The 27,458-nt window shown below is 46.6% G+C and overlaps 1 protein-coding gene across 2 annotated transcripts in view; it reads left to right on the top strand.

Moving 5' to 3' along the window:
* The first annotated feature begins 19,699 nt into the window (after window positions 1-19,699).
* Window positions 19,700-27,458, top strand: part of PDE8B (phosphodiesterase 8B) — a 271,503-nt gene continuing 263,744 nt past the window's right edge. Inside the window, exon 1 of one of the 2 annotated variants that reach the window (XM_056112509.1) lies at window positions 19,700-19,818. In XM_056112509.1, coding sequence (XP_055968484.1) covers window positions 19,795-19,818 — 24 coding nt within the window. In that variant the 5' untranslated portion in view covers window positions 19,700-19,794. The remainder of the gene's footprint in view (window positions 19,819-27,458) is intronic. The other variant, XM_056112510.1, reaches the window with a different exon arrangement.

The raw sequence follows: 27,458 nt of genomic DNA, 5'->3' as shown, positions 1-27,458 counted from the left end.
CCTGCTTCCTGTGGGCAGGTACCTCAGGGGCTCCCTGCTAGAGTTTGGGAGGGACAAGGGGGGATGAACCAGAAGCTGGCCTTTCCTTCAGCTCAAAGCTGCAGTGGTAACACAGGGTTCTGAGAAAAAGTGTTGTGAGGAAGCACAGCGGACTCCAGGGCCTTAGGACCTACCAAGATGTAGACTCCATCTTGGCGTGTGGGTTACATCTTTTCATGCTGATTTATAACAAATGTGTGTGTTGGTCACGCTGGTGACCAAGAATATGTTTCTCATAACCATTTGGTCTTCGTGCTGGCTTCCTATATCTCAGTCCACCTTGGGATTTCCTTCGTGCCGAGAGGGATAAAGGTGTCTTTGGTTGTTCATGAAAGTAAATTTTGGAAAACTCCCAAGGAGGAGATAGGTTTCCAGGGAAAAGCCACCTGAGTAAAGGGTGGGATTTTCTGTCCCGAGTTCCGGGGCAAGCTAGAGGTAGAGTTCTACTACTGAAGGTTAATGATTTACCAAGGGTGCTTGGATTTGTGAAGTCCCATAAAAAAAAAGCTCCAGGGAGCTTACAGGTTGGGAAACCAGGGTATGTTCATATCCTGCCTTGCCAGATCCTTGGATCCATGAGGACAAAAGCACTTTTGTTTTAGGACCTTGCCTTATGTTTCTCTTCATTCGGTTATAGATTTCTATCCCTCAGTATTCCTTGTAATAAATTGGTGAGCTAATGAGTGAAGTTCTAATCAAGTTCTAATAAATTAATTTATGAACTCAGTACATACATACATACATCTTTTATTAACTTAAAGAGGGGGCTCTGATTTCTAGTTGTTAGAAGCACAAAGAGGAGCCTGGACCTATGGTAGGCATCTGAAGTCTGAGGACGGGGTTCAGAGGTACCTCTGATTTGTAGCTTGTTGGTCAGAAGCATAGGTAATGGTCTGTGGCTTGCCTGGTGTCTGAAGCAGAAGAGAGGTATTGGGAGACAACTCTTCTCTTCAAGATCTGGCACTGCTGCCTGTAGATAGTGTCTGAATTGAATTTGATTCTCCAATACCCGGGTGGTATCTGAGAATTGCTTGTTGGTGTGGGGAAACCTCCACAGATTCTGTGGGATGGGGTCCAGCACCTGGTGCCACTTGGACTGTCCCTCCAAAGGTTCTTTGGAGTGTTCTTAAAGCTGGTGCATGAAAGTGGTAGTCAACCCTGGAATCAGTACTTCCTTATTAGCTCTATGATCCTGGAAGGTAGTTAAATTCTCTAAGCCAACTTCCACTTCTGTGTGGAACCAGTACGCCTTGGTGGAATTATGGTGGGGCTTGAATGAGACAAAGCACGTCTATGGCATGAATACATGGTATGGGCCCCTTGGGGGTGTGGAGGGGGGGGGGATGAGCAAATCCCCCACTGACAGTATGATTTTAAGACTTGGCCCAGCCTGCTGGTTCCACTGACTTGATGACAGGCAGTGCAGGCTGGAACTCTGCTGACCGAACAGAGAGGCCCATGGCTGACTAAGATGTGGAGTAGAGGGGTTGGGAGCTCTGAAGGGCAGGTGGAGAGAGCTGAGGAACATGGGAATGCAGCCAGCCTGTACCTCAGCCTGGGGTGGGTCGGGCTGCCTTGCCCGCGATTGTTTCTTATAAAGTTCTAGTCAACCTGATTTTGTCTTGAGGTTGGTGGAAGGAACATTGAGGAACAATATGAGGTACACTCTCAGGTTCAATTTCTCCTTTTATCATTAACCAGGACACCTAGGACAAGGTCCCACTCCTTTGCTCTGACCCCTATTCTGACTTCAGTCCCCTGTGAAGATTGTTGGCTAGGACAGACACCCAGTGACACTCGTGTGGAGGGAGACCTCACACGGCTGTTCCATTGGCCATCAGAAGAAAATTATGTCAGTTAAAAATGATCTTTCTGGGGGCTGAGGCAATAACACAGTGGATAGAGCATTTGCCTTGCACGCGGCCGACCCGGGTTCAATTCTCAGCATCCTATATGGTCCCCTGAAAAGAGCCAGGGGTGATTCCTGAGTGCAGAGCCAGGATTAACCCCTGTGCATCGCTGGGTGGGACCCAAAAAGCAAAAAAAAAAAAAAGATCTTTCTGGATGAAATTATGTAATTTGCCACTATGTGGTTGGATTTGGAGAGCAACATGCTGACTGAAATCAGTCAGGAGAGGAACAGGCACAGAATGATCTCTCTCAGATGTGAGATATAAAGAAGCATAGTAAGGGCTTATCAAATCATCAAAGACAACAGAACCTGAGAACTGGTCAACAGAACTGAGCATAACAAGTGCTCCCTGAGACAAAAGGTGATGAGAGGGAATATTGGTGAACATGGTGTTAATTGTATGCATGAAACTTTGTCACAACCAGGATTGTACTTTGTGGTGCCTCATGTGCAAACGAATCAATGAATGTAATAAAAATTCTTTTCCCATAGAAACTGAAATCCAAACAGTTTACCTACCACCCTAGGCCAAGGTGGAGAGTGGGCCTGATCTTACAGCATACATAATAGTTCTGAAAGAGACGAACACACAGTGAGACCTCAGCACGGCCTTCTGAAGTGTCTCCCAAGGGAAAATCAGAAGTTCGAATCTACTGAGAAGCTGAAAATTGCATGTAGCTACAGATTCCTATCTCCTCTACTAAATGATTTATTCAAGCTCCTGATAAATATATCTGGGATCCCCACACTTCTCCTTTTTTCCACATGCAGTAGAGAGGAAAGAGAAGTTGGTATGGGACAGGAAATCTTGGGTGGTCTTCACTGTGCGTAAGAGACTTAGCTATATGTCTCACATAGATGGAAGCAAAACTCCGCACCATAGTCCCAGAAACAATCCAGGCCTGGCAGCCCTGCTGGTCTAGAAAATTCTCCACCAGAGATGCACTGATGAGTTCCTTCACAGAACTCAGAGTCTGGTGAAAAAGATAGACTTAGACATTTCCCCCACTATTTATTATTTATTTATTTTTACAATTGTGTCAATGTTTATCATTTGGATGTATATAGTTACCTCAACTTACCATTGCCAAAGTGCCTGAGATCCTCCACCAACATCCCTCTGCATTTTCCATGAGGTGCAGAGTCTCAAACTGGGGTCAGATGCAGGTGGATTATGCATCTTAACTCCTGTATTGTTTGCCCAGCTCCAGCTTCTTCAATTTTTTTCCCCTTCATTTTATTTTATTTTTTTTACAGTTGTAAATTTATAATTTTTTGTGCTTTGGTTTCAATTATACAATGATCAGATACCCATCCCTCCACCAGTGCCCATTTTCCACCACCATGGATAATATCCCTCCCACCCCCATCCCTCTATCCCCCCTGTCTCTGTGGCAGGGCAATCCCCTGTGTTCTCTCTCTCCTTTTGGGTGTTGTGGTCTGCAAAAGAGGCATTGAGTGGCAAACATGTTCAGTCCATAGTCTACTTTCGACATGCATCTCCCCTCCTGGGAGGATCCTCCAAACACTCTATATTTGGTGCTCCCTTCTCTATCTGAACTGCCCTTTCCTCTAGGATACCCGGCTGGCCTCTAAGTTATGGAGTAATCATCCTGGTGCTGATCTCAGCTATTCTTGGGTATTAATCTCATACTTTGTTACTTTATATCCCCCAGATGAATTCAATCTTTCTATGTCTATCCCTCTCTTTCTGACTCATTTCGCTTAGCATGATACTTTCCATATTGTACCACTTGTATGTAAATTTCATGACTTCATCTTTTCTAACAGCTACATAGTACTCCATTGTGTAGATGTACCAAAGTTTCTTTAACCAGTCATCTGTTCTTGGGCATTCAGGTTTCTTCCAGTTTCTGGCTATTGTAAAGAGTGCTGCAATGAACAAACAAGTGCAGATGTCACTTCGACTATACATTTTTGCCTCTCTGGGATATATTCCCAGGAGTGGTATCGCTGGGTCAAATGGGAGCTCAATTTCTAATTTTTTGAGAATCGTCCATACTGTTTTCCAGAAGGGCTGAACCAGTGGACATTCCCACCAACAGTGAAGGAGTGTCCCTTTCTCGCCACATCCACGCACCCCATAGTACATCTGGTAGGGCATCGGTTGCTTTTGTTCTTTTGAATGTGGGCCAGTCTCTGAGGTGTGAGATGGTATCTCATTGTGGTTTTGATCTGCATCTCCCTGATGATTAATGATGTAGAGCATTTTCTCATGTGCTTTTTTGCCATTCGGATTTCTTCTTTGAGAAAGTTTCTGTTCATTTCATTGCCCCATTTTTGGATGGGGTTGGATGTTTTCTTCTTGTGGAGTTTAACCAGTATTCTGTATATCCTTGATATCAACCCCTTGTCAGATGTGTATTCGGTGAATATCCTTTCCCATTCTGTAGACTGTCTGTATTTTGGTCACTGTTTCTTTGGAGGTGCAGACAGCTTCTTCAATTTTAATGTACCTCAGAAACTAGAATTTATGGCAAAACAGGTTTCTTCCCTCTTCTCCTGTCCCCCCAGTACCCCCTCCACCCAACACATATACGCACACACTGAGCTTCTGATGTAGTATGTCTGATGTGGGTTCCAGGAATTTGTGTTTCTAGTAAGTTCTTGGATGCCAAGATGCTGCCTTGGTGACCAGGTGTTGAGGTGGTCACCCAGAGGAAAGATAGGAATTAGAATGGTGGTTGTGGTGTCAAGCTCAGTGGGAGAGGCACACACAACCTGTGTTGAGGATCTGGGGGGGATCTTCAGGGAATGGGAAGGTACGCCTGTCTGAAAGGCAACCAATTAGTGGACCAGTTTGGAGGTAGGGTCAGAAATGATCTTACTTTTTTACTTTTTTTTTCTTTTGCTCTTTGGGTTACACCCAGAGATGCTCAGGGGTTATTCCTGGCTCTGTACTCAGAAATTACTCCTGGCAGTGCTGGGGGTACCATATGGGATGCTGGGGATGGAACCCAGGTAGGCCACATGCAAGGCAAATGGCCTACCAGATGTACTATGGGGTGCATGAACCTTACTTTTAACCCCATCCTGTCACTCACTCCAGCAGACCACTTCCAACATTGCATGTATCATAGAATTGCTGCAGAGGCCCTGGAATTGTCCCACTGTGACCAAGGGGCTGATGGACTTGTGTAGACATGGAGACATTCACGGCATGGCAACAGGGTGATCAGCATATGGCTGAGCTTAGAGCCAAGGTTCTGGTTTTCTTTCCTTCTAACTCTCTGACTTGAAACCTGTCTCTGTCTCAGGTTCCATGTTTGAAAAGCTGGACTAGGGGAAGTAATTCAGTAGAACACTTGCTTTGCATTCAGGACTCCCTGGTTTGATCCCCAGCACCATCTCAGACTGTCTGGGAACAACCCCCAAGCACCTAAGTGGGAGTAGTCCCAGAGCACTACCCAAGGTGGCCCCAAAACCAAAAACATAAATAAGGAAAGGAACCTCTTCATGAATGCTTGGCTGAGTGCTTCAGGGCTATCTGAAGGCCACAAACTATTCACAATACCTACACTGGCGCCAATCCAGCAATGAGCTGTAGATAAAGTCTCCATGCCACTTCTGAACAGCAGGCATGTCTGTGAGTTTTTCCTCCTACATTTTATGAAACTCCTAGGTTGCATAAGGTTTTAAAAAATGGACCTACTATTGGTTTATATCATCACAGGCCACAGGATTCCTTTCCCCTGCCCTTTGTTGTTGTGACGCCCAATGGGTCACACACTCTGAAGATGACACTCAGCTAGGGACACAGAGGGTCATGGGACACTGGATTCATACGCTGGGGGTCACCAAGGACTGCCATGCGGTTGGGATCCAACTTGACATGTAGGGTGGGGTCAGGGGTTGAATGTGCTGTCATGCCTACAAGGCAGGCACTCCACCCCAGAGATGTCCCTGGGCCCCTGTCACAGGATTTTAAGCCAAAGATAAAATGGTTTGGGGCATTCGAGTGCCCAGTGGCACGAGGCCTGTTCAATCCAAAGGTCAATGTTCGAGTTCGAGGGACCGGTGCAGGGCAGACAGAGCTAGATGTCGAGACTGGGTTCCTGATCTTAGGCTGCTCCCAGTGTGAGCGGGCTACAGAAACACAGATAACAGTAGAGGAATACCGGCCACAACAAAGGTCTGTACAAAGGGCAAGCAGATTTCTGGAGCGAGAGCAGTATGCCCAGAGGAGTCAGAGAAGGTCATGGAAAGTGATATTGCAGCCAAACCTGAAAAGGAAACACGGAGAGAAATAAATGAACACATCTACTTTCAGAGCTCTTCTTGTTATCATTTGAAGCTCTGACCTAAATTAACATTAGAAACTTCTAGAAGAGACACAGTCACATGATGCTGAATTTGATTTAAAATACTGCATCAACCGTTATAGATAGAAGCACATATGGAAACAATCTGAAAATATTTCTCCTCAAATATAGTGCCATTTGCTTTTGTGAATTTGCTATTTCTGGAAGAAAATGTGAAATATGACTTGATCTTCTTAGACTCAGAAGAAATTATATCACTATTCCAAGCAAAAAAAAAAATACTGGCTGCTAATTCATTCATTTATTTACTTAGTCAACAAATATTTAGTTAGAAATGTCAAATTTTGAAGGCACTGTAGTAGGTTCTTCAGGGTTAGCACAGAAAGGAAACCCATGATCTGCCCTCAGGACTCTTCAAAGCTTGGAGTGAGAAAAGTACCTGAACACTGATTCTTACACAGGGGCATAGACGTTGAGAAGAGTGAGCCTAGTCAGGATTTCTCATGTGTCTGGAGGAAAGTAAGCTATTTGCCAATTGGATGAGTCAGAGTCTAATTAGTCATAGACTAATCTCACTCTAATATAGGAAGCTTCTCCATTGACTCTGAACTTTGTTAGCTGTGAACGGATTGGACATCCAGAAAGGAGGGTGGGAAAGGTCGTTAGGATGAGGGAAGCTTGGGGACAGAGGGAGTCAGAGGTCACTTGAGAATGGCACTTTTCCTTGTTGAGGGTTATGACTTGGGGAAGTCCCTGCACTAGGTAAATGTCAGCTTCATAGCAAAGTTTGAACTTGGTTCCACTGAGAGTAACTTCTTGGAATTGGAATTTCCAAGAACTGGTTAATAGGTTCCTGGTGGATGTTTGTTGTAGTTGGCATCCTACACCTGGCATTTATCCTGGCATTATTTTGTTCAACATATAGGATTTTGTGTGTATGTGTGCATTTTTAAATGTCAATCAGAATATTCCCACAGAAGCAAAATCCCATTATGACTCTGACTTGCCATCGAGTTCTCAGGTTGAAAATGGATCCTTTTCTTCAGGTGTTCATTACTATGTCTTAGAGTCTGAGAGAGACAAGTTTTTGTAAGAGTTCCCTCAGGAAGCAGTAAAAGGATTATTGCACACTAGAATGGGCAGGATGAAGGGAAACCACCCGTGAATGACACCGGGCTTCCTTGCCCAATGAAACTGAGAAGCGGTTTCACCCTGACACAACCCTAGGCAGTTGGTAACAGGTGAGGGATACAGCAGACACTGGAACTTGCAAAAAGCTTCACCTTGCCATGGAGATGCAGAACTGCTGCCTCTGCTCTCCATCTTGTGTTGGGGCTTCCCATTGGATGGACCAAGCCATCAACAAGAAGCCAGAGGGCAAGAGTCCCTTGATGTAGCCCTTGTCCATCTTCTTGGACACAGCCATTCAAAAAGGCCCAAAAGATGATTCAGCAAATCCTTTTTAGTTTTAGTAATTTTTCCAACCCTCAGTGCCCACTCCCTTCCCTGCCCCAAAACAACAAACATATGTCCCAAACACCATACTGTTCTCAGAAATATATACAGAACAAGTAATGCAAAGCCACAGACATAGAGACAGAGTACAGGCGTGCTTGCCTGGCATGTAGCTTACTTAATTTTGTTCCCAGCATTTCATATGGCCTCTTGACCAGATGTGATCCCTGAGCACAGCTGCACAGCTGATAACTAAATACACAGGCAGTACAGGGAGTCGAAGGAGGGTCATAGGTGAAAGGACAGACTGGATGGTGAGGGAGGCTCCTCTTCCCTAAATAGACAGTTCCCTAAATAGTAACTCAACTTCAGTGCAAATGGGCAAACACAAGGACTGGGCTGGCTGTGTTCAGGTTGAACCCTCAGTGCCTAGCACCTGAAGCTTCATGCGCCCTCAATAAAGGTAAGACTGTATACTTTGCTCCATGAACTATCAAGAGCTTCATGCCACACAAATGGGTCTTAGAGACTTCAAAGCTAAGGATGGAAGCTAATATTTTTTCACCTAAGAGAAGCAAACAAGATGAGAACGCCATTCAGGTCTCCCAAAGAAGAATAGAAAGAGCTATGCTTGGAATATCACGTTTCACTCAAATGAGAGAACGAATCCGGAGTTCTGACATCCGTCGACAATCAAGGATCAGGGACGCTGTCTCATTTGCCAAGGTGTCGAAAATCAGATGGGCTGGTCACGTAATGAGATTTAAAGACGACCGTTGGACTAGAGCTGTTACTGATTGGATTCCACGGGATGTCAAGAGACCGCGTGGCCGCCCACCTACCAGATGGTCAGACTTCTTTGTCAAGATCATGAACGATCGGTTTGAGGCCCTCCATGTTCCCGGAGCGAAGAGATGCCATTGGGCTACACTAGCACGCGACAGGGACAAATGGAGACGTTACTGGCGCCCGCTCGAGCAAATCGACGACTAACGGGAAGTTAAGTGTTAAGTGTTAAGTGTTAAGAGAAGCAGAAGATGATGAGCATTTTTCTGCTTCTAGGACCTGATAGGTCAGAACTTTAGGCACCTCCCAGGAGAATCAGTGGATTGTGTTGGCAAAGGTAAAGGATAGTCTTTCCTTTCATCTTCTTTAGTCACTTAAAAGAGCAGCATCAGGAACTGGAGAGATAGTACAGCAGGTAGGGCATTTATCTTGCATGTGGCTGAACTGGGTTCAATCTCAGGCACCACATGTGGTTCCCTGAGCACTTCCATGAGTGAACTCTGAGCACAGAACCATGAGTAAGCCCCAAGACCCCACCAGGTGTTCCCTACTCCCACCCCAAAGAGTAATGTCATCTCAACATCAGTGAATCCATTCTTTTATTCATTCAGTGAATATTGAGTTCTTATTTGGGGACTCACCTCTAGGAGCCCAGGCTGTTAGGAAACTAGCTCTAGTGCATGGAGACTGGAAAAGTCGTAGCTGTGCCTCCCCTGAGGATCTCAGAGACGGAATCCATGAGTCCTGAAGGACTTTCCCACCCATCCTTCTCCATCCCCCTACCACCCAAGAAGTAAGGAAATAATATATTATGCATTCTTGGTGCAGGATAGCACTTTGACCTGGATGCACTCCCACTTATGTGCCCTGGACCAATCCTCCCAGAGAAGATCAAGAAGTCTAAAGGGGCCTAAAGCTGGGGTCTGGAGTGAGGGAGGAGATCAGAATACAGTAAGGGAGGCTGGGGCTGTTGTCATTCTCACTGACTATAGAGATTTTCAGGGGCAGGATCAGTTCATTTACATTCAACTATGCAAATAAATGGAAAGTATATAAGCAGATGTGCTTGTTTGTTTGGGCTTGTTTGCTTATTCATTCCCCCTGGAGACTGGATATGGGGGCAAGGTTGGGTCAGAAATGTTTATTATGGGGGCTGAAGCAATAGTACAGCAGATAGGGCCATTTGCCTTGCATGCAGCCGACCTGGGTTTGATCCAAAGCATCCTGTGTAAGTCCTCTGAGCTTACCAGGAGTGATCTCTAAGCACAGAACCAGGAGCAAACCCTGAGTACAGCAGGTGTGGCCCAAAAACAACAACAACAAAAAAATTGTTTACTACCTGAATGATCCATAGTACCTTCATTTATGAGGGTGGTTGGCTCATTTGAAATATGGACAGTTTTGTTACATATTTCATTCCCAAAGGTTTTGTTACGCAGGATGTTCCTATCTTTGACTATCGTGAAAGGCTAAATGTGAGGGAAAACTCAACTGGGGAAGAGGAGCAGCAGGTAGGAGAGAGAAATAGAATGCTGGTCAAGATATTAGGATCAAAGATTTTTGTGATTTATCTTTGTTGCTCGTTCTTTTCAAAGTCCCTTAAAGATGTAAGACTGATCAAACTGTGTCTTTAAATTTTTTTTTTTATAAATTACATCAATCTGGTGGCCAAGAGGTAGTGTAGTATAGGACTAAGGTGTCTTGTATGCCACTGACCCTGATTCCATCCCCAGTACCCCACATATCCCTCAAATAGTGCCCAAAGTGATCCCTAAGCATGGGGGTAAGTCTTGAACACTGCCAGGGGAACAACCCCCCAGCCCCCAATTCAATTAATTTTATTTTGACTAAGGTATTCAAGACCAGAACTGCCAGAGACTGACTCAGGGCCTCACGCATGCTAGGCAGACCTAAAATGTGCCATTAATTCTTAGATAAATTTGGGAAATAAAAATGATTTCTTAAAAAAAAATTCCTGGGGTTGGAGCAATAGCACAGCGGGTAGGGCATTTGCCTTGCATGCAGCCGACCTAGGTTCGATTTCCAGCATCCCATATGGTCCCCCAAGCACCGCCAGGAGTAATTCCTGAGTGCATGAACCAGGAGTAACTCCTGTGCATTGCCAGGTGTGAAGCAAAAAAAAAAAATTATTCCTTCTGCCATATTTATTTATAACAAATCAAACCCAGGTTTCTGCATGCAAGGTCAGTGCTCTACCATTGAGCCCCCCAGACCCTTTCTTACTTTTTAAAAAAAAATTATTTATTGAATCATTGTGAGAACAGTTACAAAGCTTTCATGTTTAAGTCTCGGTCATACAATGATCAAACACCATCTCTTCACCAGTACACATTTTCCACCACCAAAAACCTCAGTATACCCCCCATCCTACCCCTACCCCTACCTGTGTGGCAGATAATTTCCACATTACTCCCTCTCTACTTTGATTACATTCAATATTTCAACACCAGCCCTACCATTATTAACTGGAATTTTCCTCCAACACTCAGACCTGCTGAAGAGGCAACATTAGACAATTTGCTTTCTATTGTTGGTTATGAATAGCATATGATGTTGTGTGGCTGTGAGAGTGGCTGTGTGATGTTGGAATTCTAAAATTTTAATAATTAGGTCCGGTGAGATTTCTGCCAAGAGTGGCTCAGTTTCGAGATTCATTTATGTGTCTCTGGGATCATGACCGTTAAGGGGCTTAATAAGTAGTGGGGGAGGGCATTGGTGGGTAGCATCTCAGGGTCCCACTGGGGTGGGGGAGGGGGAGGACTGGCTTCTCTCCTATCCTGTGAGGCCCGGCGTGTGTGCTGGCCCGTACCTGGATTTTCCAATGAGCTCTGGAAAATGGCGGCCACTGGGCTTCCTGGGGAATAGATGGAGGGATGACCTTTTCCCATCTGGGGTGGCCCAGTGAAGGTGGTCTAATGCAAAATCTGGAGGCATTTTTGCCAAGAGCCACTTGGTTCTAAGATTCGTTAGTGTGTCCCCTTCCTTATTTCTTAAAGGAGGAAACATCTTTCTATCCCAAAGGGAGACAATGAAAACCAGAGCGAATGAGAGAGGTGAGAGTGGGGTGAGCTGAGTTACATCGGTTGGTAGCCTTGGCCTGTCGGAAGTGATATGGGGACTATGATCTGGACCTGGCAGGCTCTTTCACTCTCTGACCATCTGCCAAAATCGACTTTGCCCCATCCTCTGTCTACCTCCGAGAGGCCTGACCCTTATTTACCCCAGCGTGGGGTTTCCCCTCTCTCCTGCCCATTGTTAATGCCTGAACAGTTAGCCCCCATCCCAACAGAGCATGCTTGCTCTCACTCAGTGGGCGCCTGCCTTGGGGGAAGGTGCAGCAAGAGTCACAGCTCAGCCCACTGGTTACAAGTCTGATTCTGTCCCTGAATTGAATTTCTTTTGCTTGGGGTGGGGCTGAGGGGGATTGGATGGGGGTGGGGACACACATCTGGTGTGCTCCATGAGGTGCTTGGGGACCAGGTGGCGCCAAGGATGGAACCAAGATCTCTGTATGCAAAGCATGTGTTCAGATTGTTGAGCTCTTTCTCTCCCTCTCTGAACTCTGTTTCTAAATTTCGTTCTTATTCTTCCCCTCCTTTTACGCCTAAAGCAAAGTTTCGACTTTAAGCTCTCCTCAGCTTTTTCTGGATTAGTATTTAGCTCACCACTCCTATTAGTATTCTCCAGCACATGCTTCCCTCCACCACCAGGTATATTTTTATTACATGTTACACTCTCCTCTCCTCCTTTGTCTTCTTTCTTCCTCTTCTTCCTCCTCCTTCTTCTTCCTCCTCTTCCTTCTCCTTCCTTCCTCCTCCTCCTTTTCCTTCTCTTCTTTTTCTTACTCATCCTCTTCCTCCCCCTCCTCCCTCTCCTCCTCCTCCCCTTCCTCCTCCTACTTCTCCTCTTTCTCCCAGACCTGGCTCAGGGAGTACTCCTGACTCTGCACCCAGGGATCACTTCTGTTGGGCTTAAGGGACCACACAGAATGCTGGGAATCGAACTTGGGTCAACAGGGCCTCCCTCTATGTCTTATTTTTCTTGTTACTCATCATTCTTCTCTCCATTAGAATGTATACATTATGGCTGCATGAATTCATACTGTTTCCCACCTAAAATCATTCCTGGCATAAAGTAGCTGTCAAGAGTATTTGTGGAATGGATGACTGAATATATAATCGAGCAAAATATGTCTCTGTGAGAAATACTGTTCTAGTAATTACACACACACACACACACACAAACACACACACACACACACACACACTGGGTATGAGAGTCAATAAAGAGTGGGGAAGGACTCCACTTTCAAGCATACTTAAAGGAATTTGTGGCATCTATTAGACTCTTGACATTGTGGCTTCTCTCAGATACAAGTGTCAGGTGTTCACCATTAGTGTTTTTCCCTCTCTTGCTAAGTAAGGCTGAGATCTTACTGATAATAGGGGATTTCCCAAATAATAGTCAATCTTTGCAAAGTGGTAACCCTAGGACCCCAGGAAGACGCCCTTTTCTGGGAGAGACCATTGCAGGATTTCTCCTAACTTCCTCTTACTCCTTTCCACTTGATTTGGATGTCCCAGAGCAGGTCTCTGGGTTGAAGAAGCCTGCTTTAGAATTCTCTAGGAGGCACCAAAGCTCCTCCAGTTTTTGATGGATTCTATCTGTGATTTTAATATGACAAAGGGTAAATCAAGACTAAGGCCCCAAAGTCACTCACAGAGTGAATGAAGGAGGCTGCAGGTGATGCTAAGTATTCTCTCCAAGTCTCTGTCTCTGTGGGTCTGAGGACAGTTGTATTACTGTTTGCTTACTTATTTTGCTCAGAACTTTTTTTAACTTAAAAATCATGAATATTTAATAAAAAACCCTACCTCAGAAAAACACGCATTGCTGACCAAAAAGGGAAAATTATTCATTTATAAGACATGTACATTGATAAAAGATCATTTGCAACCACCCCATCTCTCTCAGGATGATGTTAAGTCCCAAGAAACTTACACTAGAACAGACACCAAGCTAAATAGACATAAACAACCATATCCTCTTATACTATTATTTTCTTGGTAGCCTCCTACAACTGGCATCTCATCTCCTCTCTCATTCATACTTTTTTTGTTTAGCTGAAAATGGTATTTTAGGTGAATGAGTGGAGAAACATGTGACATGACACTTGTTTATTTCTCCTATTTATCTCTTTTACATCTTTTTTTTAGTTTTTTAAATTTTATTTTCATAAAGTTGTTCACAATAATTGATTACATTCAATATTTCAACACCAATCCCACCACCATTACACTTTCCCACCACCATTATCTCTAAGTTTCCCACTACCATCAATCCTGCCCCATAGGCAGACGCTAGATAATTTATTTTGTATTGCTTATTATGAGTAGTATAAGATGTCTGTAAGAGTCTCTCTCACAGTGATTCAACAAAAAAGCAAAAAAAAACAATCGTATGAGATATCGGGCTGCCATGTGCTCCTAGGATTCCAAAAATTTAATTGGGGTCCAGAGCCATCCCTGCAGCAAACTGCTCAGTTCTGAAGATTCATTTGTGAATCTCTGGATCACGGCCATTAATGTGCTTAAATGGCACTGGAGGAAGTTCATGGGCATGACAGCCAGGACTCTGAAAGGGTGGGGAGATGAGAAGGGCCAGCCCAGTCCTCACCCCTTGGGGTTTGGCGTTTTCAGTCACTGGTCCCACATACTTGGGTTTTTCAGCGAATTTATTCTCTTGCATGGGGTCCCAGGATAAGCCTCTGAAGATCAGCTGTGAGGGTGGCAGCGACTGGGTTCTGGAAGTTTGGGACTGTTGGGGTTCATCTGCTGCAGGTGGAGAGAGAGGATGCCTGCTCCCATCTGAGGTGCCCCCCTGGAATCAGCCTGGCACCTTTTGCTCAGGATTGGGAGGGGGATACAGCTTTCTCCTGATATCTGAAAGTATGTGTTCTATGAAAGCTTTCATAAGCTAAAGTGGCAAAAAGAAGTCATTCCTATTTATCTCTCTATCACTGTCATCCTGTTGTTCATTGATTTACTTGAGCAGTCGCCAGTAACATGTCCATTCATCCCAGTCCTGAGATTTCAGCAGCCTCTCCTCACTCGTCTTTCCCAGTGATTGGAGGTTCTTTCAGGGTCGGGGAATGAGACCTGTTATTGTTACTGTTGTTGTCATACGAATACACCATGGAGGCTTGCCAGGCTATTTATATAGAGTATAAATTTATTGTAGATTTATATATAATATAAGGTATTTATAGTTGTTTTATTATAATTTATATAAAAAATGTTGGGGAGTTCCCAGATCCCAATATAAACCACTGAATCATACTAGTCTACTAAGTTATCAGACTCTACTAAATCAAAGCACCTAAAGCCCAAAGTCAAAATGATATTTAGTAAAAGCAGGATCATTTGGCGAATGTACAACTTGTAATTTCTGGGGAATGTGCTTGGTGGGTCCATTCACTGTTCAGAGTATTAGCTGCCTCTGTATGGCTGTGATGTGGAACCCAATTTTTTTAAAAGCTGGGATATGTGAAATGTGAGACTGCCATGCCAGCTGGATGGAAGAATGACAAGGGACATTTCATTCCTCTGTTCCCAGTGGCCTTGGTGATCTGGCAGGTAAATGATGGCCCACTCCCGGGAACACCGGAGCACGCGGTGGTTCTGAGTGTCCGTGCGTTGCCAGCCTCGCAGCAGCTGGGCTGCACCATGGCAGCTCCCATCTGCATGGCATGACCGACGGCATGTTCATCAGCGCCTGAGTGGAGGAGCACAGCTGCTTGGTTGTTGGGGGGCCAAACTAGGCAGTGCTCAGGGGCTACTACTGGCTTTGGTGCTTGGGATCACTCCTGGACTGTTAGCTTATGGGAGAAGAGTGCCCAAGAAACAATCTGATGAAGGACTTATGGGCACAAAGTCACTGCTTATGAAAAAGATTTATAGTTTAAAACTTTAGGAGAGAGCAAAGCTACATTAATTTGATAAAAAAAAAAGTAAAGCCCACCCTTTCTTTCAAGCCCTATGGAACTGGGTGGGGAAGACGCTGAGGCTTGATTAGCAGGTGAGCGGCCTGTGGTGCCTCTGTGTTAGTGTGGCTGTGAGCTCAGCCTGCAGGCATGGTGCAGGGGCAGTGACAGGCTCGCACAGGCTCTCATCACTCTGGCAACAGTAGTGCTCAGGGAGGGCTGGGCCGGGGGCACCTATGTGGCAGGTGTGGCTGGTTGGGATGGGGATCAAGGGAGAGAAGGAAACTAGGGAGCTGTCTTGGAGTTTGGAGAGAGATTAGCAGACCTGACCCTAGGACTTGCATTAGATAGAGGAATGGTTCTTTGTAGCACTGTAGCACCATCCTCCCGCTGTTCATCGATTTGCTCGAGCAGGCACCAGTAACATCTCCGTTGTGAGACTTGTTACTGTTTTTTGGCATATCGAATATGCCACGAGGAGCTTGTCAGGCTCTGCTGCGTGGGCGGGATACTCTCGGTAGCTCCCTGAAAGGGGTGGAGGAATTGGCCACATGCAAGGCAAACGCCCTACCCCCGTGCTATAGTTAAGTCATATTCATCTTGCAAAACATTTGGGTGTCACATAGTAGGCAATGAAAGGGGCGGGAGAGGGAGGGCCCCGTTATAGAACTTTCCATCCCTCTAGCCCCTACTCGCAGCTGAACTGGCAGCACTGGTATTCTTTCCCCTTTTCTTCTATCCACTTCCTTCTCTTTGCTTCAGTTTCTTTTCCTTCTCCTCCCTCTCTTCCGCCCTCCCTCCCTTTCTTCCCCCTCTCTTTTCCCTCTCTTTTCTGCCCTCCTCTTCTCTCCCTTCTTCACTTCTTCCTCTCTTAAAATCAGGCACTATTTGCGCTGGAGAGCTAGTACTTTGCGTAGGGTGCTTGCCTCGCGCAGGGCTAGCAGGGGTTCAGTCCCTGGCACTCCAGATGACCCCCCTACTCTGCAGGAGTGATCCCTGAGTTTAGAGCCAGGATTAAGCTTTGAGCACAGCCAGTTGTGGCCCCCCAGCCAAAACCGTCATCATTGTCGTCATCATCATCGTCATTATGATACACTACTCCCAAATCCACAGCACTCAAAAGGAGAGAGAGAACAAAAGGGAATGCCCTGCCACAGAGGCGGGGTGGGATAAGGGGATAGAGAGGTGGAAGGGATACTGGGACCAGTGGTGGTGGAGAATGGGCACTGGTGGAGGGATGGGTACTCGATCGTTGTATAACTGAAACCCAAGCACAAAAATTTGTAAGCCTACAACTGTATCCCATGGTGTTTCACTAATAAAATGTTTTTAAAAATTCCCTTCAAACTACATGGCAGGTAATAAAATCCAGTGGGTTTTCTTTCTACTGGGCTTGGTTTGGTTGTGTCACAGCATGGATGAGGAAAATTTCAGCGTGAGGCATCCCAGGATCCTTAAAACCTAATAAGTATGTGCATACCCTCAGACTCTGGTTAATAATTTTTGAGAGCCTGTTTGTCTTCATGCAGAGACTGTCTCCACACAGGATCTCAGTAACAGCAGCCGCCTGCTGGCTGCCAGGGGCATGTGCTGTGTGCACAGAGCTGCCCGGGGCTTATGGAAACTCCACACTTACAGGAGTGAATGGTAAGGAATTCTGCTTATCTGTAATACTAATTAGAAAGGGAGCTAGAGAGATCTGAATGCAGAGCTACCTTGCTCACTCCCTGGCACGGGGGTTTCCCAGAACCCCCCACAGAGCTAGTGCAGCCCTGGAACACCCAGTAGGTGCCTCTCCCAAACAATAGGTCAATAAATCAATAGAAGTCAATAAAGCAATAAAGTAATGAATCAGAGATTGGATGCTTTTCCTTGTTCTCTGTGATTGCTTTTTCTTTTCTGTTTTCCTTTTCATTTCTTTTCTGTTTGGAAATATATGTCGTTTTAGCTTGGGTCACTTGACCCTGAGTCTTTCCAAACCATCCTTTCACCTGCTGGGCCACTGTTGCCTCAGGCTTCCTTAAAGCTCTTCTATGGTTGTGCTCCTCCCCCCCCCCCCCCCCCCAATCCCAAGCCTCTGAGACCTGACTTGGACTACAGGGGGCCTAAGAAAAGTTACACTTGTGAAATAGTTATAGTTTATGCTACTGATTATTTGGGGGGTGGAGTGGGGGTTGGGCTACACCGGGCAGTGTTTGGGGCTGACTCCCTGCTCTGTGCTCAGCGATCACTCCTGGTGGGGCTTGGGAGACCATATTCAATGCTAGGAATGGAAATCTGATTGGCTGCCTATAAGGCAAATGCCCCACCCACTGTACTATTTCTCTGCCCACCTGTTACTGACTTTAATCTACCCACTCTCCATTTGCTCACTTTTTCCCTGCAGAAGAGGAAGTATGTTTGTTTGGCTCTGGTACCGTGACATATGATCACACGTTCAGTGGCATAAGCAGCACGCATTGATTATCTGCGGGTGTCTGCTGTCTCACAAGCTGAGCTGGACTGTCCCAGGTCCGGAGTTAGCTAGGGCTGCAGTCTCAGCTCCCCCTCTCTCCAAGAGGGGCCCACTGTCAGCCTCCCCCTATCTTGGGTAGGCTTTAAGCTCCTTTCCATTGTTGGGAGTAAGTGCCTCAGTTTCTTTGGGTTTCTGGCCAGCCCTCATTCCCTTGCCAACTGGTCTTCCCACCCCCAGCATGGCTGCCATCTTTCTCAAGCCAGAGAAGGAGAGTATCTCCCAGCAAGGCCCAGTTACCTAATCATTGAAGTGACTCCCCATGACCTTTGGCATAGTCCCTAGGGAGGAGCACCGGGCTCCCTGGGAAGGTCTGAGCACCAGCACAGGAGCAGAGTTGACAGTCATCAGGCTCTGAGTTCTGTAGAAAAGACTGAAAAGACTTTTTTTTTTTTTTAAAAAAAAGACATTTAAGGCTGTATTAATATAACTTAACCGACTTATCGTCAGCATAGATTATGGGTAACACCAACATAGTTCTTCCAAGAAGTCTAAGAGGACCATATCTCTATTTTTGTTTTTGTTTATTTTCACCATACCCAGAGGTACTCAGAGCTTTACTCCTGGTTCTGTGCTCAGGGATGACTCCTGGCGGGGCTCAAGAGACCCTATGGGATGCCAGGGATTGATCCCAGGTGGGCTGCATGCAAGGCAAGTATCTCACCCATAGGGTTATCTTTCTGGCTGGCCCCCTGAAGTCCGAGAGGTCGGTATCTTTTTGCACTAGGTTTCACTTCTAAGAAATGTTTTCCTTTTCTGCCAATCCCGCCTGCTTCTCTGGATGAGAAAGTCAGCAGGAAAAGATTGCTGGTGTTGATCTTGGTTTTGGCCTCACTGACTCAGCCCTGTGGGTAGTTGAGAAAGGAAAAGGACTTTACAAAGCCTCTCTAGGTCTTTGTTAGAAATCCCTTCGCCCTAGAGAAGCCAAATGGGGCAGGTGTGGTCATAACCACAGGCAAGGTGCCAGGTTTGTTTACAACGGAGGCATTTAATTGGGTTCAAAGCGTTTGTGTTTGAAGATGTATGAAAGAGTTCCAGTCTGTGCCCAGATTCCAGATCTGTAAACAGATGGGGGTGGGGGTGGAGGGAGGTGGGACAAGGCCAGCAGCACCTTTGGTTTGACCCAAGCTTGACTCATAATAGTAAATTACAATTTACCATAAAGTCACAATTAAGACTGAGGGATAAACCCTCCTCTAAGCCACAGGTAATAGCGCGTTGTTTACATACTCATTTGAATGCAAAAATCCTTTTTGGCTTGGAGGGAGGATGAATTTTATTGCCTCCAAACTACTGTACATATTTAAATAGCGAGCAAGGTCTGTAGAATGTCTTTAAAATAATAGTGGTTGTGAATTTGAGCCCAGGGAAGCAGCAGGCTGGTGTGATCCTTTGGGGTTTACCTGGGGAAAAAGAAAGAGGTACTAAGAGAGGGAAGGGTGCCAAGCAGAGGAGGAACGGAGTTTTCAGCCAAAAAAAAAAAAGGCGCCAAGCTCGGCCCCCTTTCGAGAGCTCCACGGAGACTCGACTTTCCTGGGGGCGCAGGAGAGAGCCGAGTAGCTAGGGGGTCACTGAGCCGGGCTCCAAGTCGGGGCGCCACCTCCCGGGAAGGGCGCTAGGACCCAGGCACCCGCCCGCCTCGGGACGCGCCCGCGGAGTGAAGGCGCAAAGACGCTCGGGCTCGCGCCGCCCGAGTCCCGGGGAACCGTCAGACCCTCCGCGGGGGGCTCGAGGCCAGGGTGCAGGGGGGCGGGGGGCGCGGGCCCCGCGGGGAGCCCCCCCAGCCGCCTTGCCCGCCGCCAGCATGGACCAGACCAGCGCCCGCCAGGTGAGCCCCCCGCGCGCCGGCGCGCAGGTCCCTCCCGCGTGGACCCCGCGACGCCCCCTCCTACCTGGACACTTCCTCCCCGAACCCCACCCGGGGGTGGGGGGTGGGCTCGAGGTGGCCCCCCTCCAAGCCCAGAGTTGTTCCCTCGGGTCCCTCTCGGACTCCCCGACAGCTGGACAGGGTCGTCCCCCCGTTCCCGTTGGAATGACCCTCTGGTTTCCGCGCGTGCCGGGTCGCCGCTTCCTTCCCGCGGGGAAGCACCTGCAGCGTCCGGTGCCTGGTAGGACTGGCATGAAGAGTAGCAGCCGGCCGGCAGGCGCTGCCCAGTCCGGGGGTCGGCCGAGCGAGTGCCCCGTCGGGCCGGCCCCGCGGGCTCCTGTTGCGCCCCGAGTTTCCCACGCTCTCTGCGCGCGCGGTCCGCGGCGGGTCCCCTCCCCACCGTCCGCCGCCGGCCCCCGCTCACCTGTCTGGGCCGCGACGGGGGAGGAGGCACATCTGGGCGTTGGAAGCCTCGGCGCTCTCTCTTGTGTCCCTCGGGACTCTGCCACCCTGGGGACCCACGCACGCAGCCGCAGGAGGGCAGCGTTCCCGCGCGGGCAGGCGCGTCGTGAGGTTGAAACCACCCACCTCAAGCCGGGGGACGGGGGAACGTGGGTGCCACAGAGGGTCGTGGGAAAGTGCTGATGGAAACGGGTCCCTCGGTGCAGGGTTGGACTGTTGGGTCTCGCTTGAGAAGCTGTGTGTGTGTGAGGGGGGGGGGGGCGCTGGGGCTAGGGCTGGGGCTGGGACTGGGTGAGAATATTGCCACTCTGAATTTGGGGGCGTCCAGGTGGGCGCCAGTGTCTCCCTGAAATGCATTTAATCCACCAGGATCAAACAGACGTCGTCTTTCATAGGGCTTGCATGCGGTGAGTCTTGCACCAACCTTTTAAAAAGGCTCTGACTAGCTCTCCACCTTCTGCCCGCTCCTGGGTACCCTCAGGACTTAGCCAGGCCCCTGCCTATTCCATTTCCGGCCGAATCTGACACCAGCTCACCAGCTCCAAGTTGCTGACTCCAGAAATACAATTGCTGTTTAAGCTGCAAGGCACTAGGATTGAAGTTCGGGTACCTGGCTTTTCGGGTGGGGTGGGTGGGGCAACCTTCCTAGTTCGCGGGGGTTGGAGGCGCTGGGTGTGGGGGAGGGGGCCGGAGGCGTGCCAGCTCTGATAGTAACAGACCGCGTTGGTTTGAACTTGAAGTCAAACTCGAAGCTAAAGACTCCTAAACTTTGTGTTGGGAGACAATCAATAAAAACATTTACACAGGGCCTGCAGGGATAGGTGAGGGGCAGAGGATTTATAAGCTGACTTGCGTTGCCAGTTCTGCTCCACTGCCCCTCTGACCTTCAGTGAGCTATTTTAATTTAGCTCCATTTTCCAAGAAGAAGAAGAAGAAGAAGAAAAAAAAAACAATCCAAGTGGGAAGAATGATTATCAGCCCACAGTGGAAAGAGCTTGCTGTAGATGCTGTTGGAAGCCAGGCTCTGAGTTCCAGTCCTCACCGTTTGTTCCACTGGGAGACCCAGCAAAGCCACATCTCACGTCTGGTTTCCGCCCAGCCCCAGGCTGGGAAAGCTCCATGTTTTGGGGTCACTAACTTGCCAAGCTCAGAGGGCCTAGGAATGGCCACCAGTTCCTTGACTCCACAGAACATTCATAAATGGCAGAGATGGGATTAGAACTGTGGGTGAATTGACTTTTATTTGTCTTGTTTGTAGAGCCACACAAATTTTTCAGGCTTAAGATTTGTGGAAACAACCCGGCTGGTTTTGATAACTACTGAGAATGCCCCCAGAAAAGCCCTCCTGTAGAAAGCTCTGTTTAAGTTATTGCGGTTACCTCAAAGGTCCTTTCTGTGCTTTTGAAGGACCTTCACCACCCCCCCCACCCCCCCACCCCCAGGGTTACAGAAATGAGTAGTCCCACAGCGACCCTCTCCCACCCTCTGCACCTGTTTCCTAACTTACAGGATCTTTTTAGGTTCCTGAGGAGCAAATGTATTTACCTGGGAAGGACTCCATTAATACTTCCTTTTCAGAAAAGCAGTTTATCAGTTTGGTAATGAAATTGCCTTTAGAAGCTGCATTAAAGACTGGGACACTAATATTGCTAGACCATATTGAGGTGAACACTGCTTCAAAAAAGCATTGCTTTTTAATTTAATTTCAGTGAGGGAAATCAGGATGATTTGTAATGTTTTATTAGATTTTTTTTATAGGATATTTTTTAAAAGGCAGAAGCAAATACAGCACACATTGTAAGCAACCTTGTTTCTTCAGCTTTCCAGAGATGACTGTCATCATCATCACCACATTGTGAATATCTGCACATCTCTCACTGGTATTGTTCTCAGACTCTGTATGTGCCTACTCTTGTGTAATCAGAAGTGCTAGGCTTTCCATTTTATAGGTGAGGAAACAAATAGGAAACTTCTCGCCTGAGCTCACACAGCTTGTCCGTGGTAGAGACAGAACAGCACAGGGTTCTCTAACAATGTTCCAAGCTGTATGCAAGAGAGGAGGAGTAAAGGAAGGCTAACAATGTCTACGATTTGTCAGCTTCTTTGTACAATTCAATGCATGGAGATTAATAAATCTTTTATGAATGACTTTTTTTTCTTACACTTATTCTGTCTTGCTTCCTTTGATAGAACTTGGTGTCTTGTTCTGTGTTTAGAGGCCACACCTGGTGATGTTCAGGGCTCTGCACTCAGGGGTCTCCTGCTAGTGCACCGGAGACCATATGGGATGCTAGGGATTGAATCCGGGTTGGTCACATGCAAGGCAACACCTTCCCCACTATCCTATCTCTCCAGCCCTTTGAGTGTCTTTTTTTTTCCTTTTACCATATCTGTGTTTATTTAAGTATTTTAAATTCACCAATTGACTTGTTAGTGAGGTTAAGTAACACTGCAGGAAACTGCTAGCCTCACCCATGTTTGGAGGCCTTTATTCCTGGATCTGGTTTCCATGTTGGGCCTCAAGGGGAGGTTCCTCCTGCTCATCCTTCCAGAGCCAGAACTTCCCTCAGAGTCCGAGACCCAGGTGATGCTTCTTTCCCAGAGAACCCTGAATAATCACTTAGCCTGGGCCCCGGGCTGATTGGGTGTCTTTTTATGTTAGCTAAGAGATTAAGAGATGTATCTCTCTCTCTCTCTCTCTCTCATCATCATCATTATTATTATTATTATTATTATTATTATTATTATTTGGGTTTGGAGCCACACCTGGTGGTGCTCAGGGGTTACTCCTGGCTCTGAACTCAGAAATAACTCCTAGAAGACGTGGGGGATCATATAGGATGCCAGGTTTGGAACCTGGGTTGGCTGCATGCAAGGCAAGTGTACCTAGCACCTCTCTTTTTAAATATCTATAGCTATATATTTCAGTACAGAGGAATGAACCATAATTTATTTAAGTATTTCCAGTGAATGGGCATTTGGAGTATATTTTCATCTTCATAGTTAAGTATAGTGTAGGCATAGTGGAATTTCTCATTTGCTTATTTCGGCACACCTGTTAAAATATTTCTGGTGGGTAACACTTGTTAGTCGTAGAATCCTATGAGTAAAAGCAGAGTTACTATTTGGTATATGATTTTAAAAATAGATATTGCCAAATTGCTTTAATTAAAAAAAATGTAATTTTTGGCTGGAGTCCAGGCCTTCCTTCAACATGTTTTTGGGCTTTTGGTAAATTAATGAATCTGAATGGGTTTCAGATGTATTTTTTGTAAACTAGAGGTGGGTGGTAGCACTTACTGGTTGTCAAGGTCTTTTTGTAAGTCTGTGTAATTAGAGCTTGAACAAATCAAGCTATCACTATTAGACCATTTTACCTACAAATGCAGAAATTTAGTAACTCTACCTAATGGCACTTGAACTCCTAGAATATCTGTTTTTATGGCCTTCTGCCCACCCCAATCTAGCTCTTTCGGAGGTAGATTTATATATATATTTATTTATTTATTTTTAATTTTTATTAGTGGGACACTCGGTGGTAGATTTATATGTGAGAAAAGCTTGAGCTATGATGATGACACAAATTAGCTTCCAAAGCTCAGTGGCTCAAAAAGAAAGTTTCTCAGGCTGGAAATATAGTACAGGGAATAAGGTGCTTGCTTCACATGTGGTTGATGTGGATTCCATCCCCAACACCTCATATGGTTCCCTCAAGCACCACCAGGAGTGAAGAGCGTAGAGTCAGGAATAAGCCCTGACAGAGTGTGCTTCCCCAATAAATAACTAAAAATAAAGTTTCTCACCCTTGTGATAGACTCAGACTGGTTTAGCAGAATTCCCTGTTGTGCACAGTCCCTTGGGAATCAGGATGACAGGAGCTCAGCCGTCTTGTGACCATCGGGAGCATGTCCTCTCTGGTGTCACGGCGATTGGTGGAGTACACCCATGGAGAACTGACACCTACTTTTGAATTCCTACTCTTATATTAGTCACATGAACCTCAACCCAATGCATGGGGTTGGGGAAATGTTTCCTGTGTCCAGACAGGAAGAGGTATCTCCATGGCCATGACAAAGCACCAAGGACCGGGAGGCTACTATATAGGACATGGAAGCCCACGATGAAGATGTTGGCAGGGGTGGTTTCTTTAGACTGTCACAGTAGCGATAGAAAATGCTGTCCTCTCTACCTTTCTAGGTTCTTGGCTTGTGGTTAACTGCTCTTCCCTGTAGTAAAAGATAAGGGGGAAAATATTTTAAGTTACATATGGGAGCCCCACACACATATGAGATGCAAAAGGTAGCCAGAGCTCAGCTTATACTTCCTGCTGAGCTTAGGAAAGGGAGAGGATCCTGGTCCTCAAAGGGAATAAGGTGAAACTAGGGTATTTGTGTTTGCGTGTGTGTGGGTGGTGTAGACAGTTCACAGGAAGGTGGATTTGGTAGGAAGGCATCATTTGGTAAGCTGAGGTCAGCTTGGAGACCAGTGTTTTGAGTCAGAACGTTACCAGTGGTCATCACTCTCTTCTTGGCACAGACCCCTTTGTAAAAGGAATTTCCTTCCTGAAGGGATGCGTCTCTGTTTCCAGAGCTTCTCCTGTTCTTCTTCAGACAAAACAGCCGACTCAAAATAATCCTGATGCCCACGTGGCATATTTGGAGGACTACCTTTTCCCCTATGCCTCCACACAGACTTACTTCTGTGTCTCCTTATTTATTTATTTATTGGTTTTGGGTCACACCCAGAGGTACTCAGGAATCACTCCTGGTGGATTCCAGGAACTATTTAGGATGTCAGGATAGATCCTGGACCAGCCCTGCGTAAGGCAAGAGCCCTACCCCTTACCTGCTATCCCAGAACTCTGACCTGTGTATCTCTTTAGGTGACACTACAGTTATACTGGCTTGTACTACCTGGTGATCTTGTGCCACGTTAATTACTCCTTTAAAGATCCCATCTCCAGTGCAGTTACATTCTTTTTTTTTTAATTTTTATTAGTGAGACATCATGGGGTACAGTTGTAGACTTATAAATTTTTGTGCTTGGGTTTCAATTATACAATGATCAAATACCCATCCCTCCACCAGTGTCCATTTCCTACTACCACGGATCCCAAGTATCCCTCCCACCCCCCATTCCCCAAATCCCACCCTGCCTCTGTGGCAGGGCATTCCCTTTTGTTCTCTCTCTCCTCTTGGGTGTCAGTGCAGTTACATTCTGAGGTCCTGGAGGCTGGGGCCTCAATCTATGGCCATTGGGTGTGGTGAGGGACACATTTCATGCTCTAATATATGGTCTCTGTCAGATGGAACTTACGAAGTCTAGCACCCATTTCCATTTGAGGAGACAGTATCTTTCTTTGCAGGGGAAGGGGCCTTTGGGCTGTTTCTGGCCCTCTGCTCAGGAGTGACCCCTAACAGGGCTCGAGGATCCATATGTGGTGCCAGGAGTTGAACCTGGGTCAACCATGTGCAAGGCAAACACCTTTCCTACTATCCTACCTCTCTGGCCCCTCACCTGTTTGCTTTGAATCCGGAGGTCCACGATTAGATTTGAGAGAGGAACACAAGAGATTATCCCCTTGAAGTGCTTCTTAAAATGATCACCCTCCACACCCTTCTGTGGAAGAAATAAGGTTGGCAGTTCAAGTGATCTGTGAATAGTTGTTTCCACTCGAATAACCCCGGAATCAGGGTGTGGTTTGCTCTGGCACCTCTTAGGCCTGGAGCCTTTCCTCATCAACCCACCTGAGACTGCAGTTGCTTTTCCTTGGCGACCGGAGTGAAGTGTGGATTGCTCCACACCTGGGGTAGCTCATCTGTCTTGAGAGGCGAGAGACCCCAGATTCCGGGGTCTGGACAGGGACGGGAAGAGTTTGCAATTGTCATTTGGCCTTGAACCTTTTGGGCTTGGAGAAACCAGGCAGCTTCTGCTTAGTTACTCTGTCTTCATCCACCATGGGGTGGAGGGAGAATAAGACTTTGAGGTGGTGGGTCGGCCTAGTCTTCTGCGAGCAGGTGTCAGCCAACATCCATTTCCTTTTGCTTCCTACTAGGAAGCTGGGTCAAGGCAGAGCTATCTGAACACCAGTGGTGTCTTGTGACTTGATGAGCACTGTGAATCTGTGGGTAGTGTAAATCACAGCTGGCGGGCCACATGCTCTCAATTGCCTTTTCTTCAGACAGGGGTTATCTGCTCTTGCCATTGCCTGTGTTTGAGTCTGCTCAGTTCCAGTTTTATATGTTTTACACTTTCTGGACAAGCAGTGCGTTGTTGGCGACACATGTGTGCAGCGTAATTGCGGATGGAGATGACTTTGGAAAGGTTAAGCTGACTGCAATACTGTACGCTTGTTTACCCGGTTACACGGAGACTCAAGGAAATAGAGCTTGGAGTATAAATTTGATACTGATAAAGCAAATATTTGTCAGAGGAGGAATGACGCAACTTCAGTATTTTTCTTTCTTTCTTTTTTTCCTTTTTCTTTTTCTTTTTCTTTTTCTGTAAAGGAACTGCCAAAGTGCTTTTTAATAAAGGGAAGATACCCACAACTCCATGAAGTTAGATTTGTTGTTCTGTTACTGAGCTATGTGCAAAAGGATTAATTATCACACATCAAGTCTATAAACTGAAGGCAAAACAAATGGTCTGATCTCAGGATAAAGGGAGAAATTCCAAGCTGAGGGATCAGCTGCCAGATCTTAGTGGCATGTCAATGGGACCTCATGTCATAGTTCAATGATTGGGGTATTCTTCCCTGTGGTAAAAAAAGGGGTGGGATTTGGGACAACCCATGAAGTCTTGGGCTTTATAAAATAAGACCAAAGCAGTCATGGGGCCACTGGGTGCCAGAGTTCCTGCCTCCTGAGATATTTATTCCCTGCTCTCCCTCCAACAGTGTTCATATGAACTGGGCTCAGCCTGTTTCCAGATAAGTGGCAAAGATTGTTGCATGAGCCTGGGGGTGAGAGGCCTTAGGTACTACATTTCAGGTGGCCTTGAGTGCAGGGGCACGCACGCAAGAGAGATAGAGAGATAGAGACAACGACACACACACACACACACACACACACACACACACACAGAGCTAGGGCCTCTCTCAGTGTTGCAGCTGGCAGCCAGGGAGAGAATGCAGGGAC

Source organism: Sorex fumeus, unplaced genomic scaffold, assembly GCF_029834395.1.
Source record: "Sorex fumeus unplaced genomic scaffold, SorFum_2.1 ptg000018l, whole genome shotgun sequence".
Lineage (NCBI taxonomy): Eukaryota > Metazoa > Chordata > Mammalia > Eulipotyphla > Soricidae > Sorex > Sorex fumeus.
Note: the sequence above shows the minus strand (reverse complement) of the source record. Positions and strands in the feature narration are given on the sequence as shown.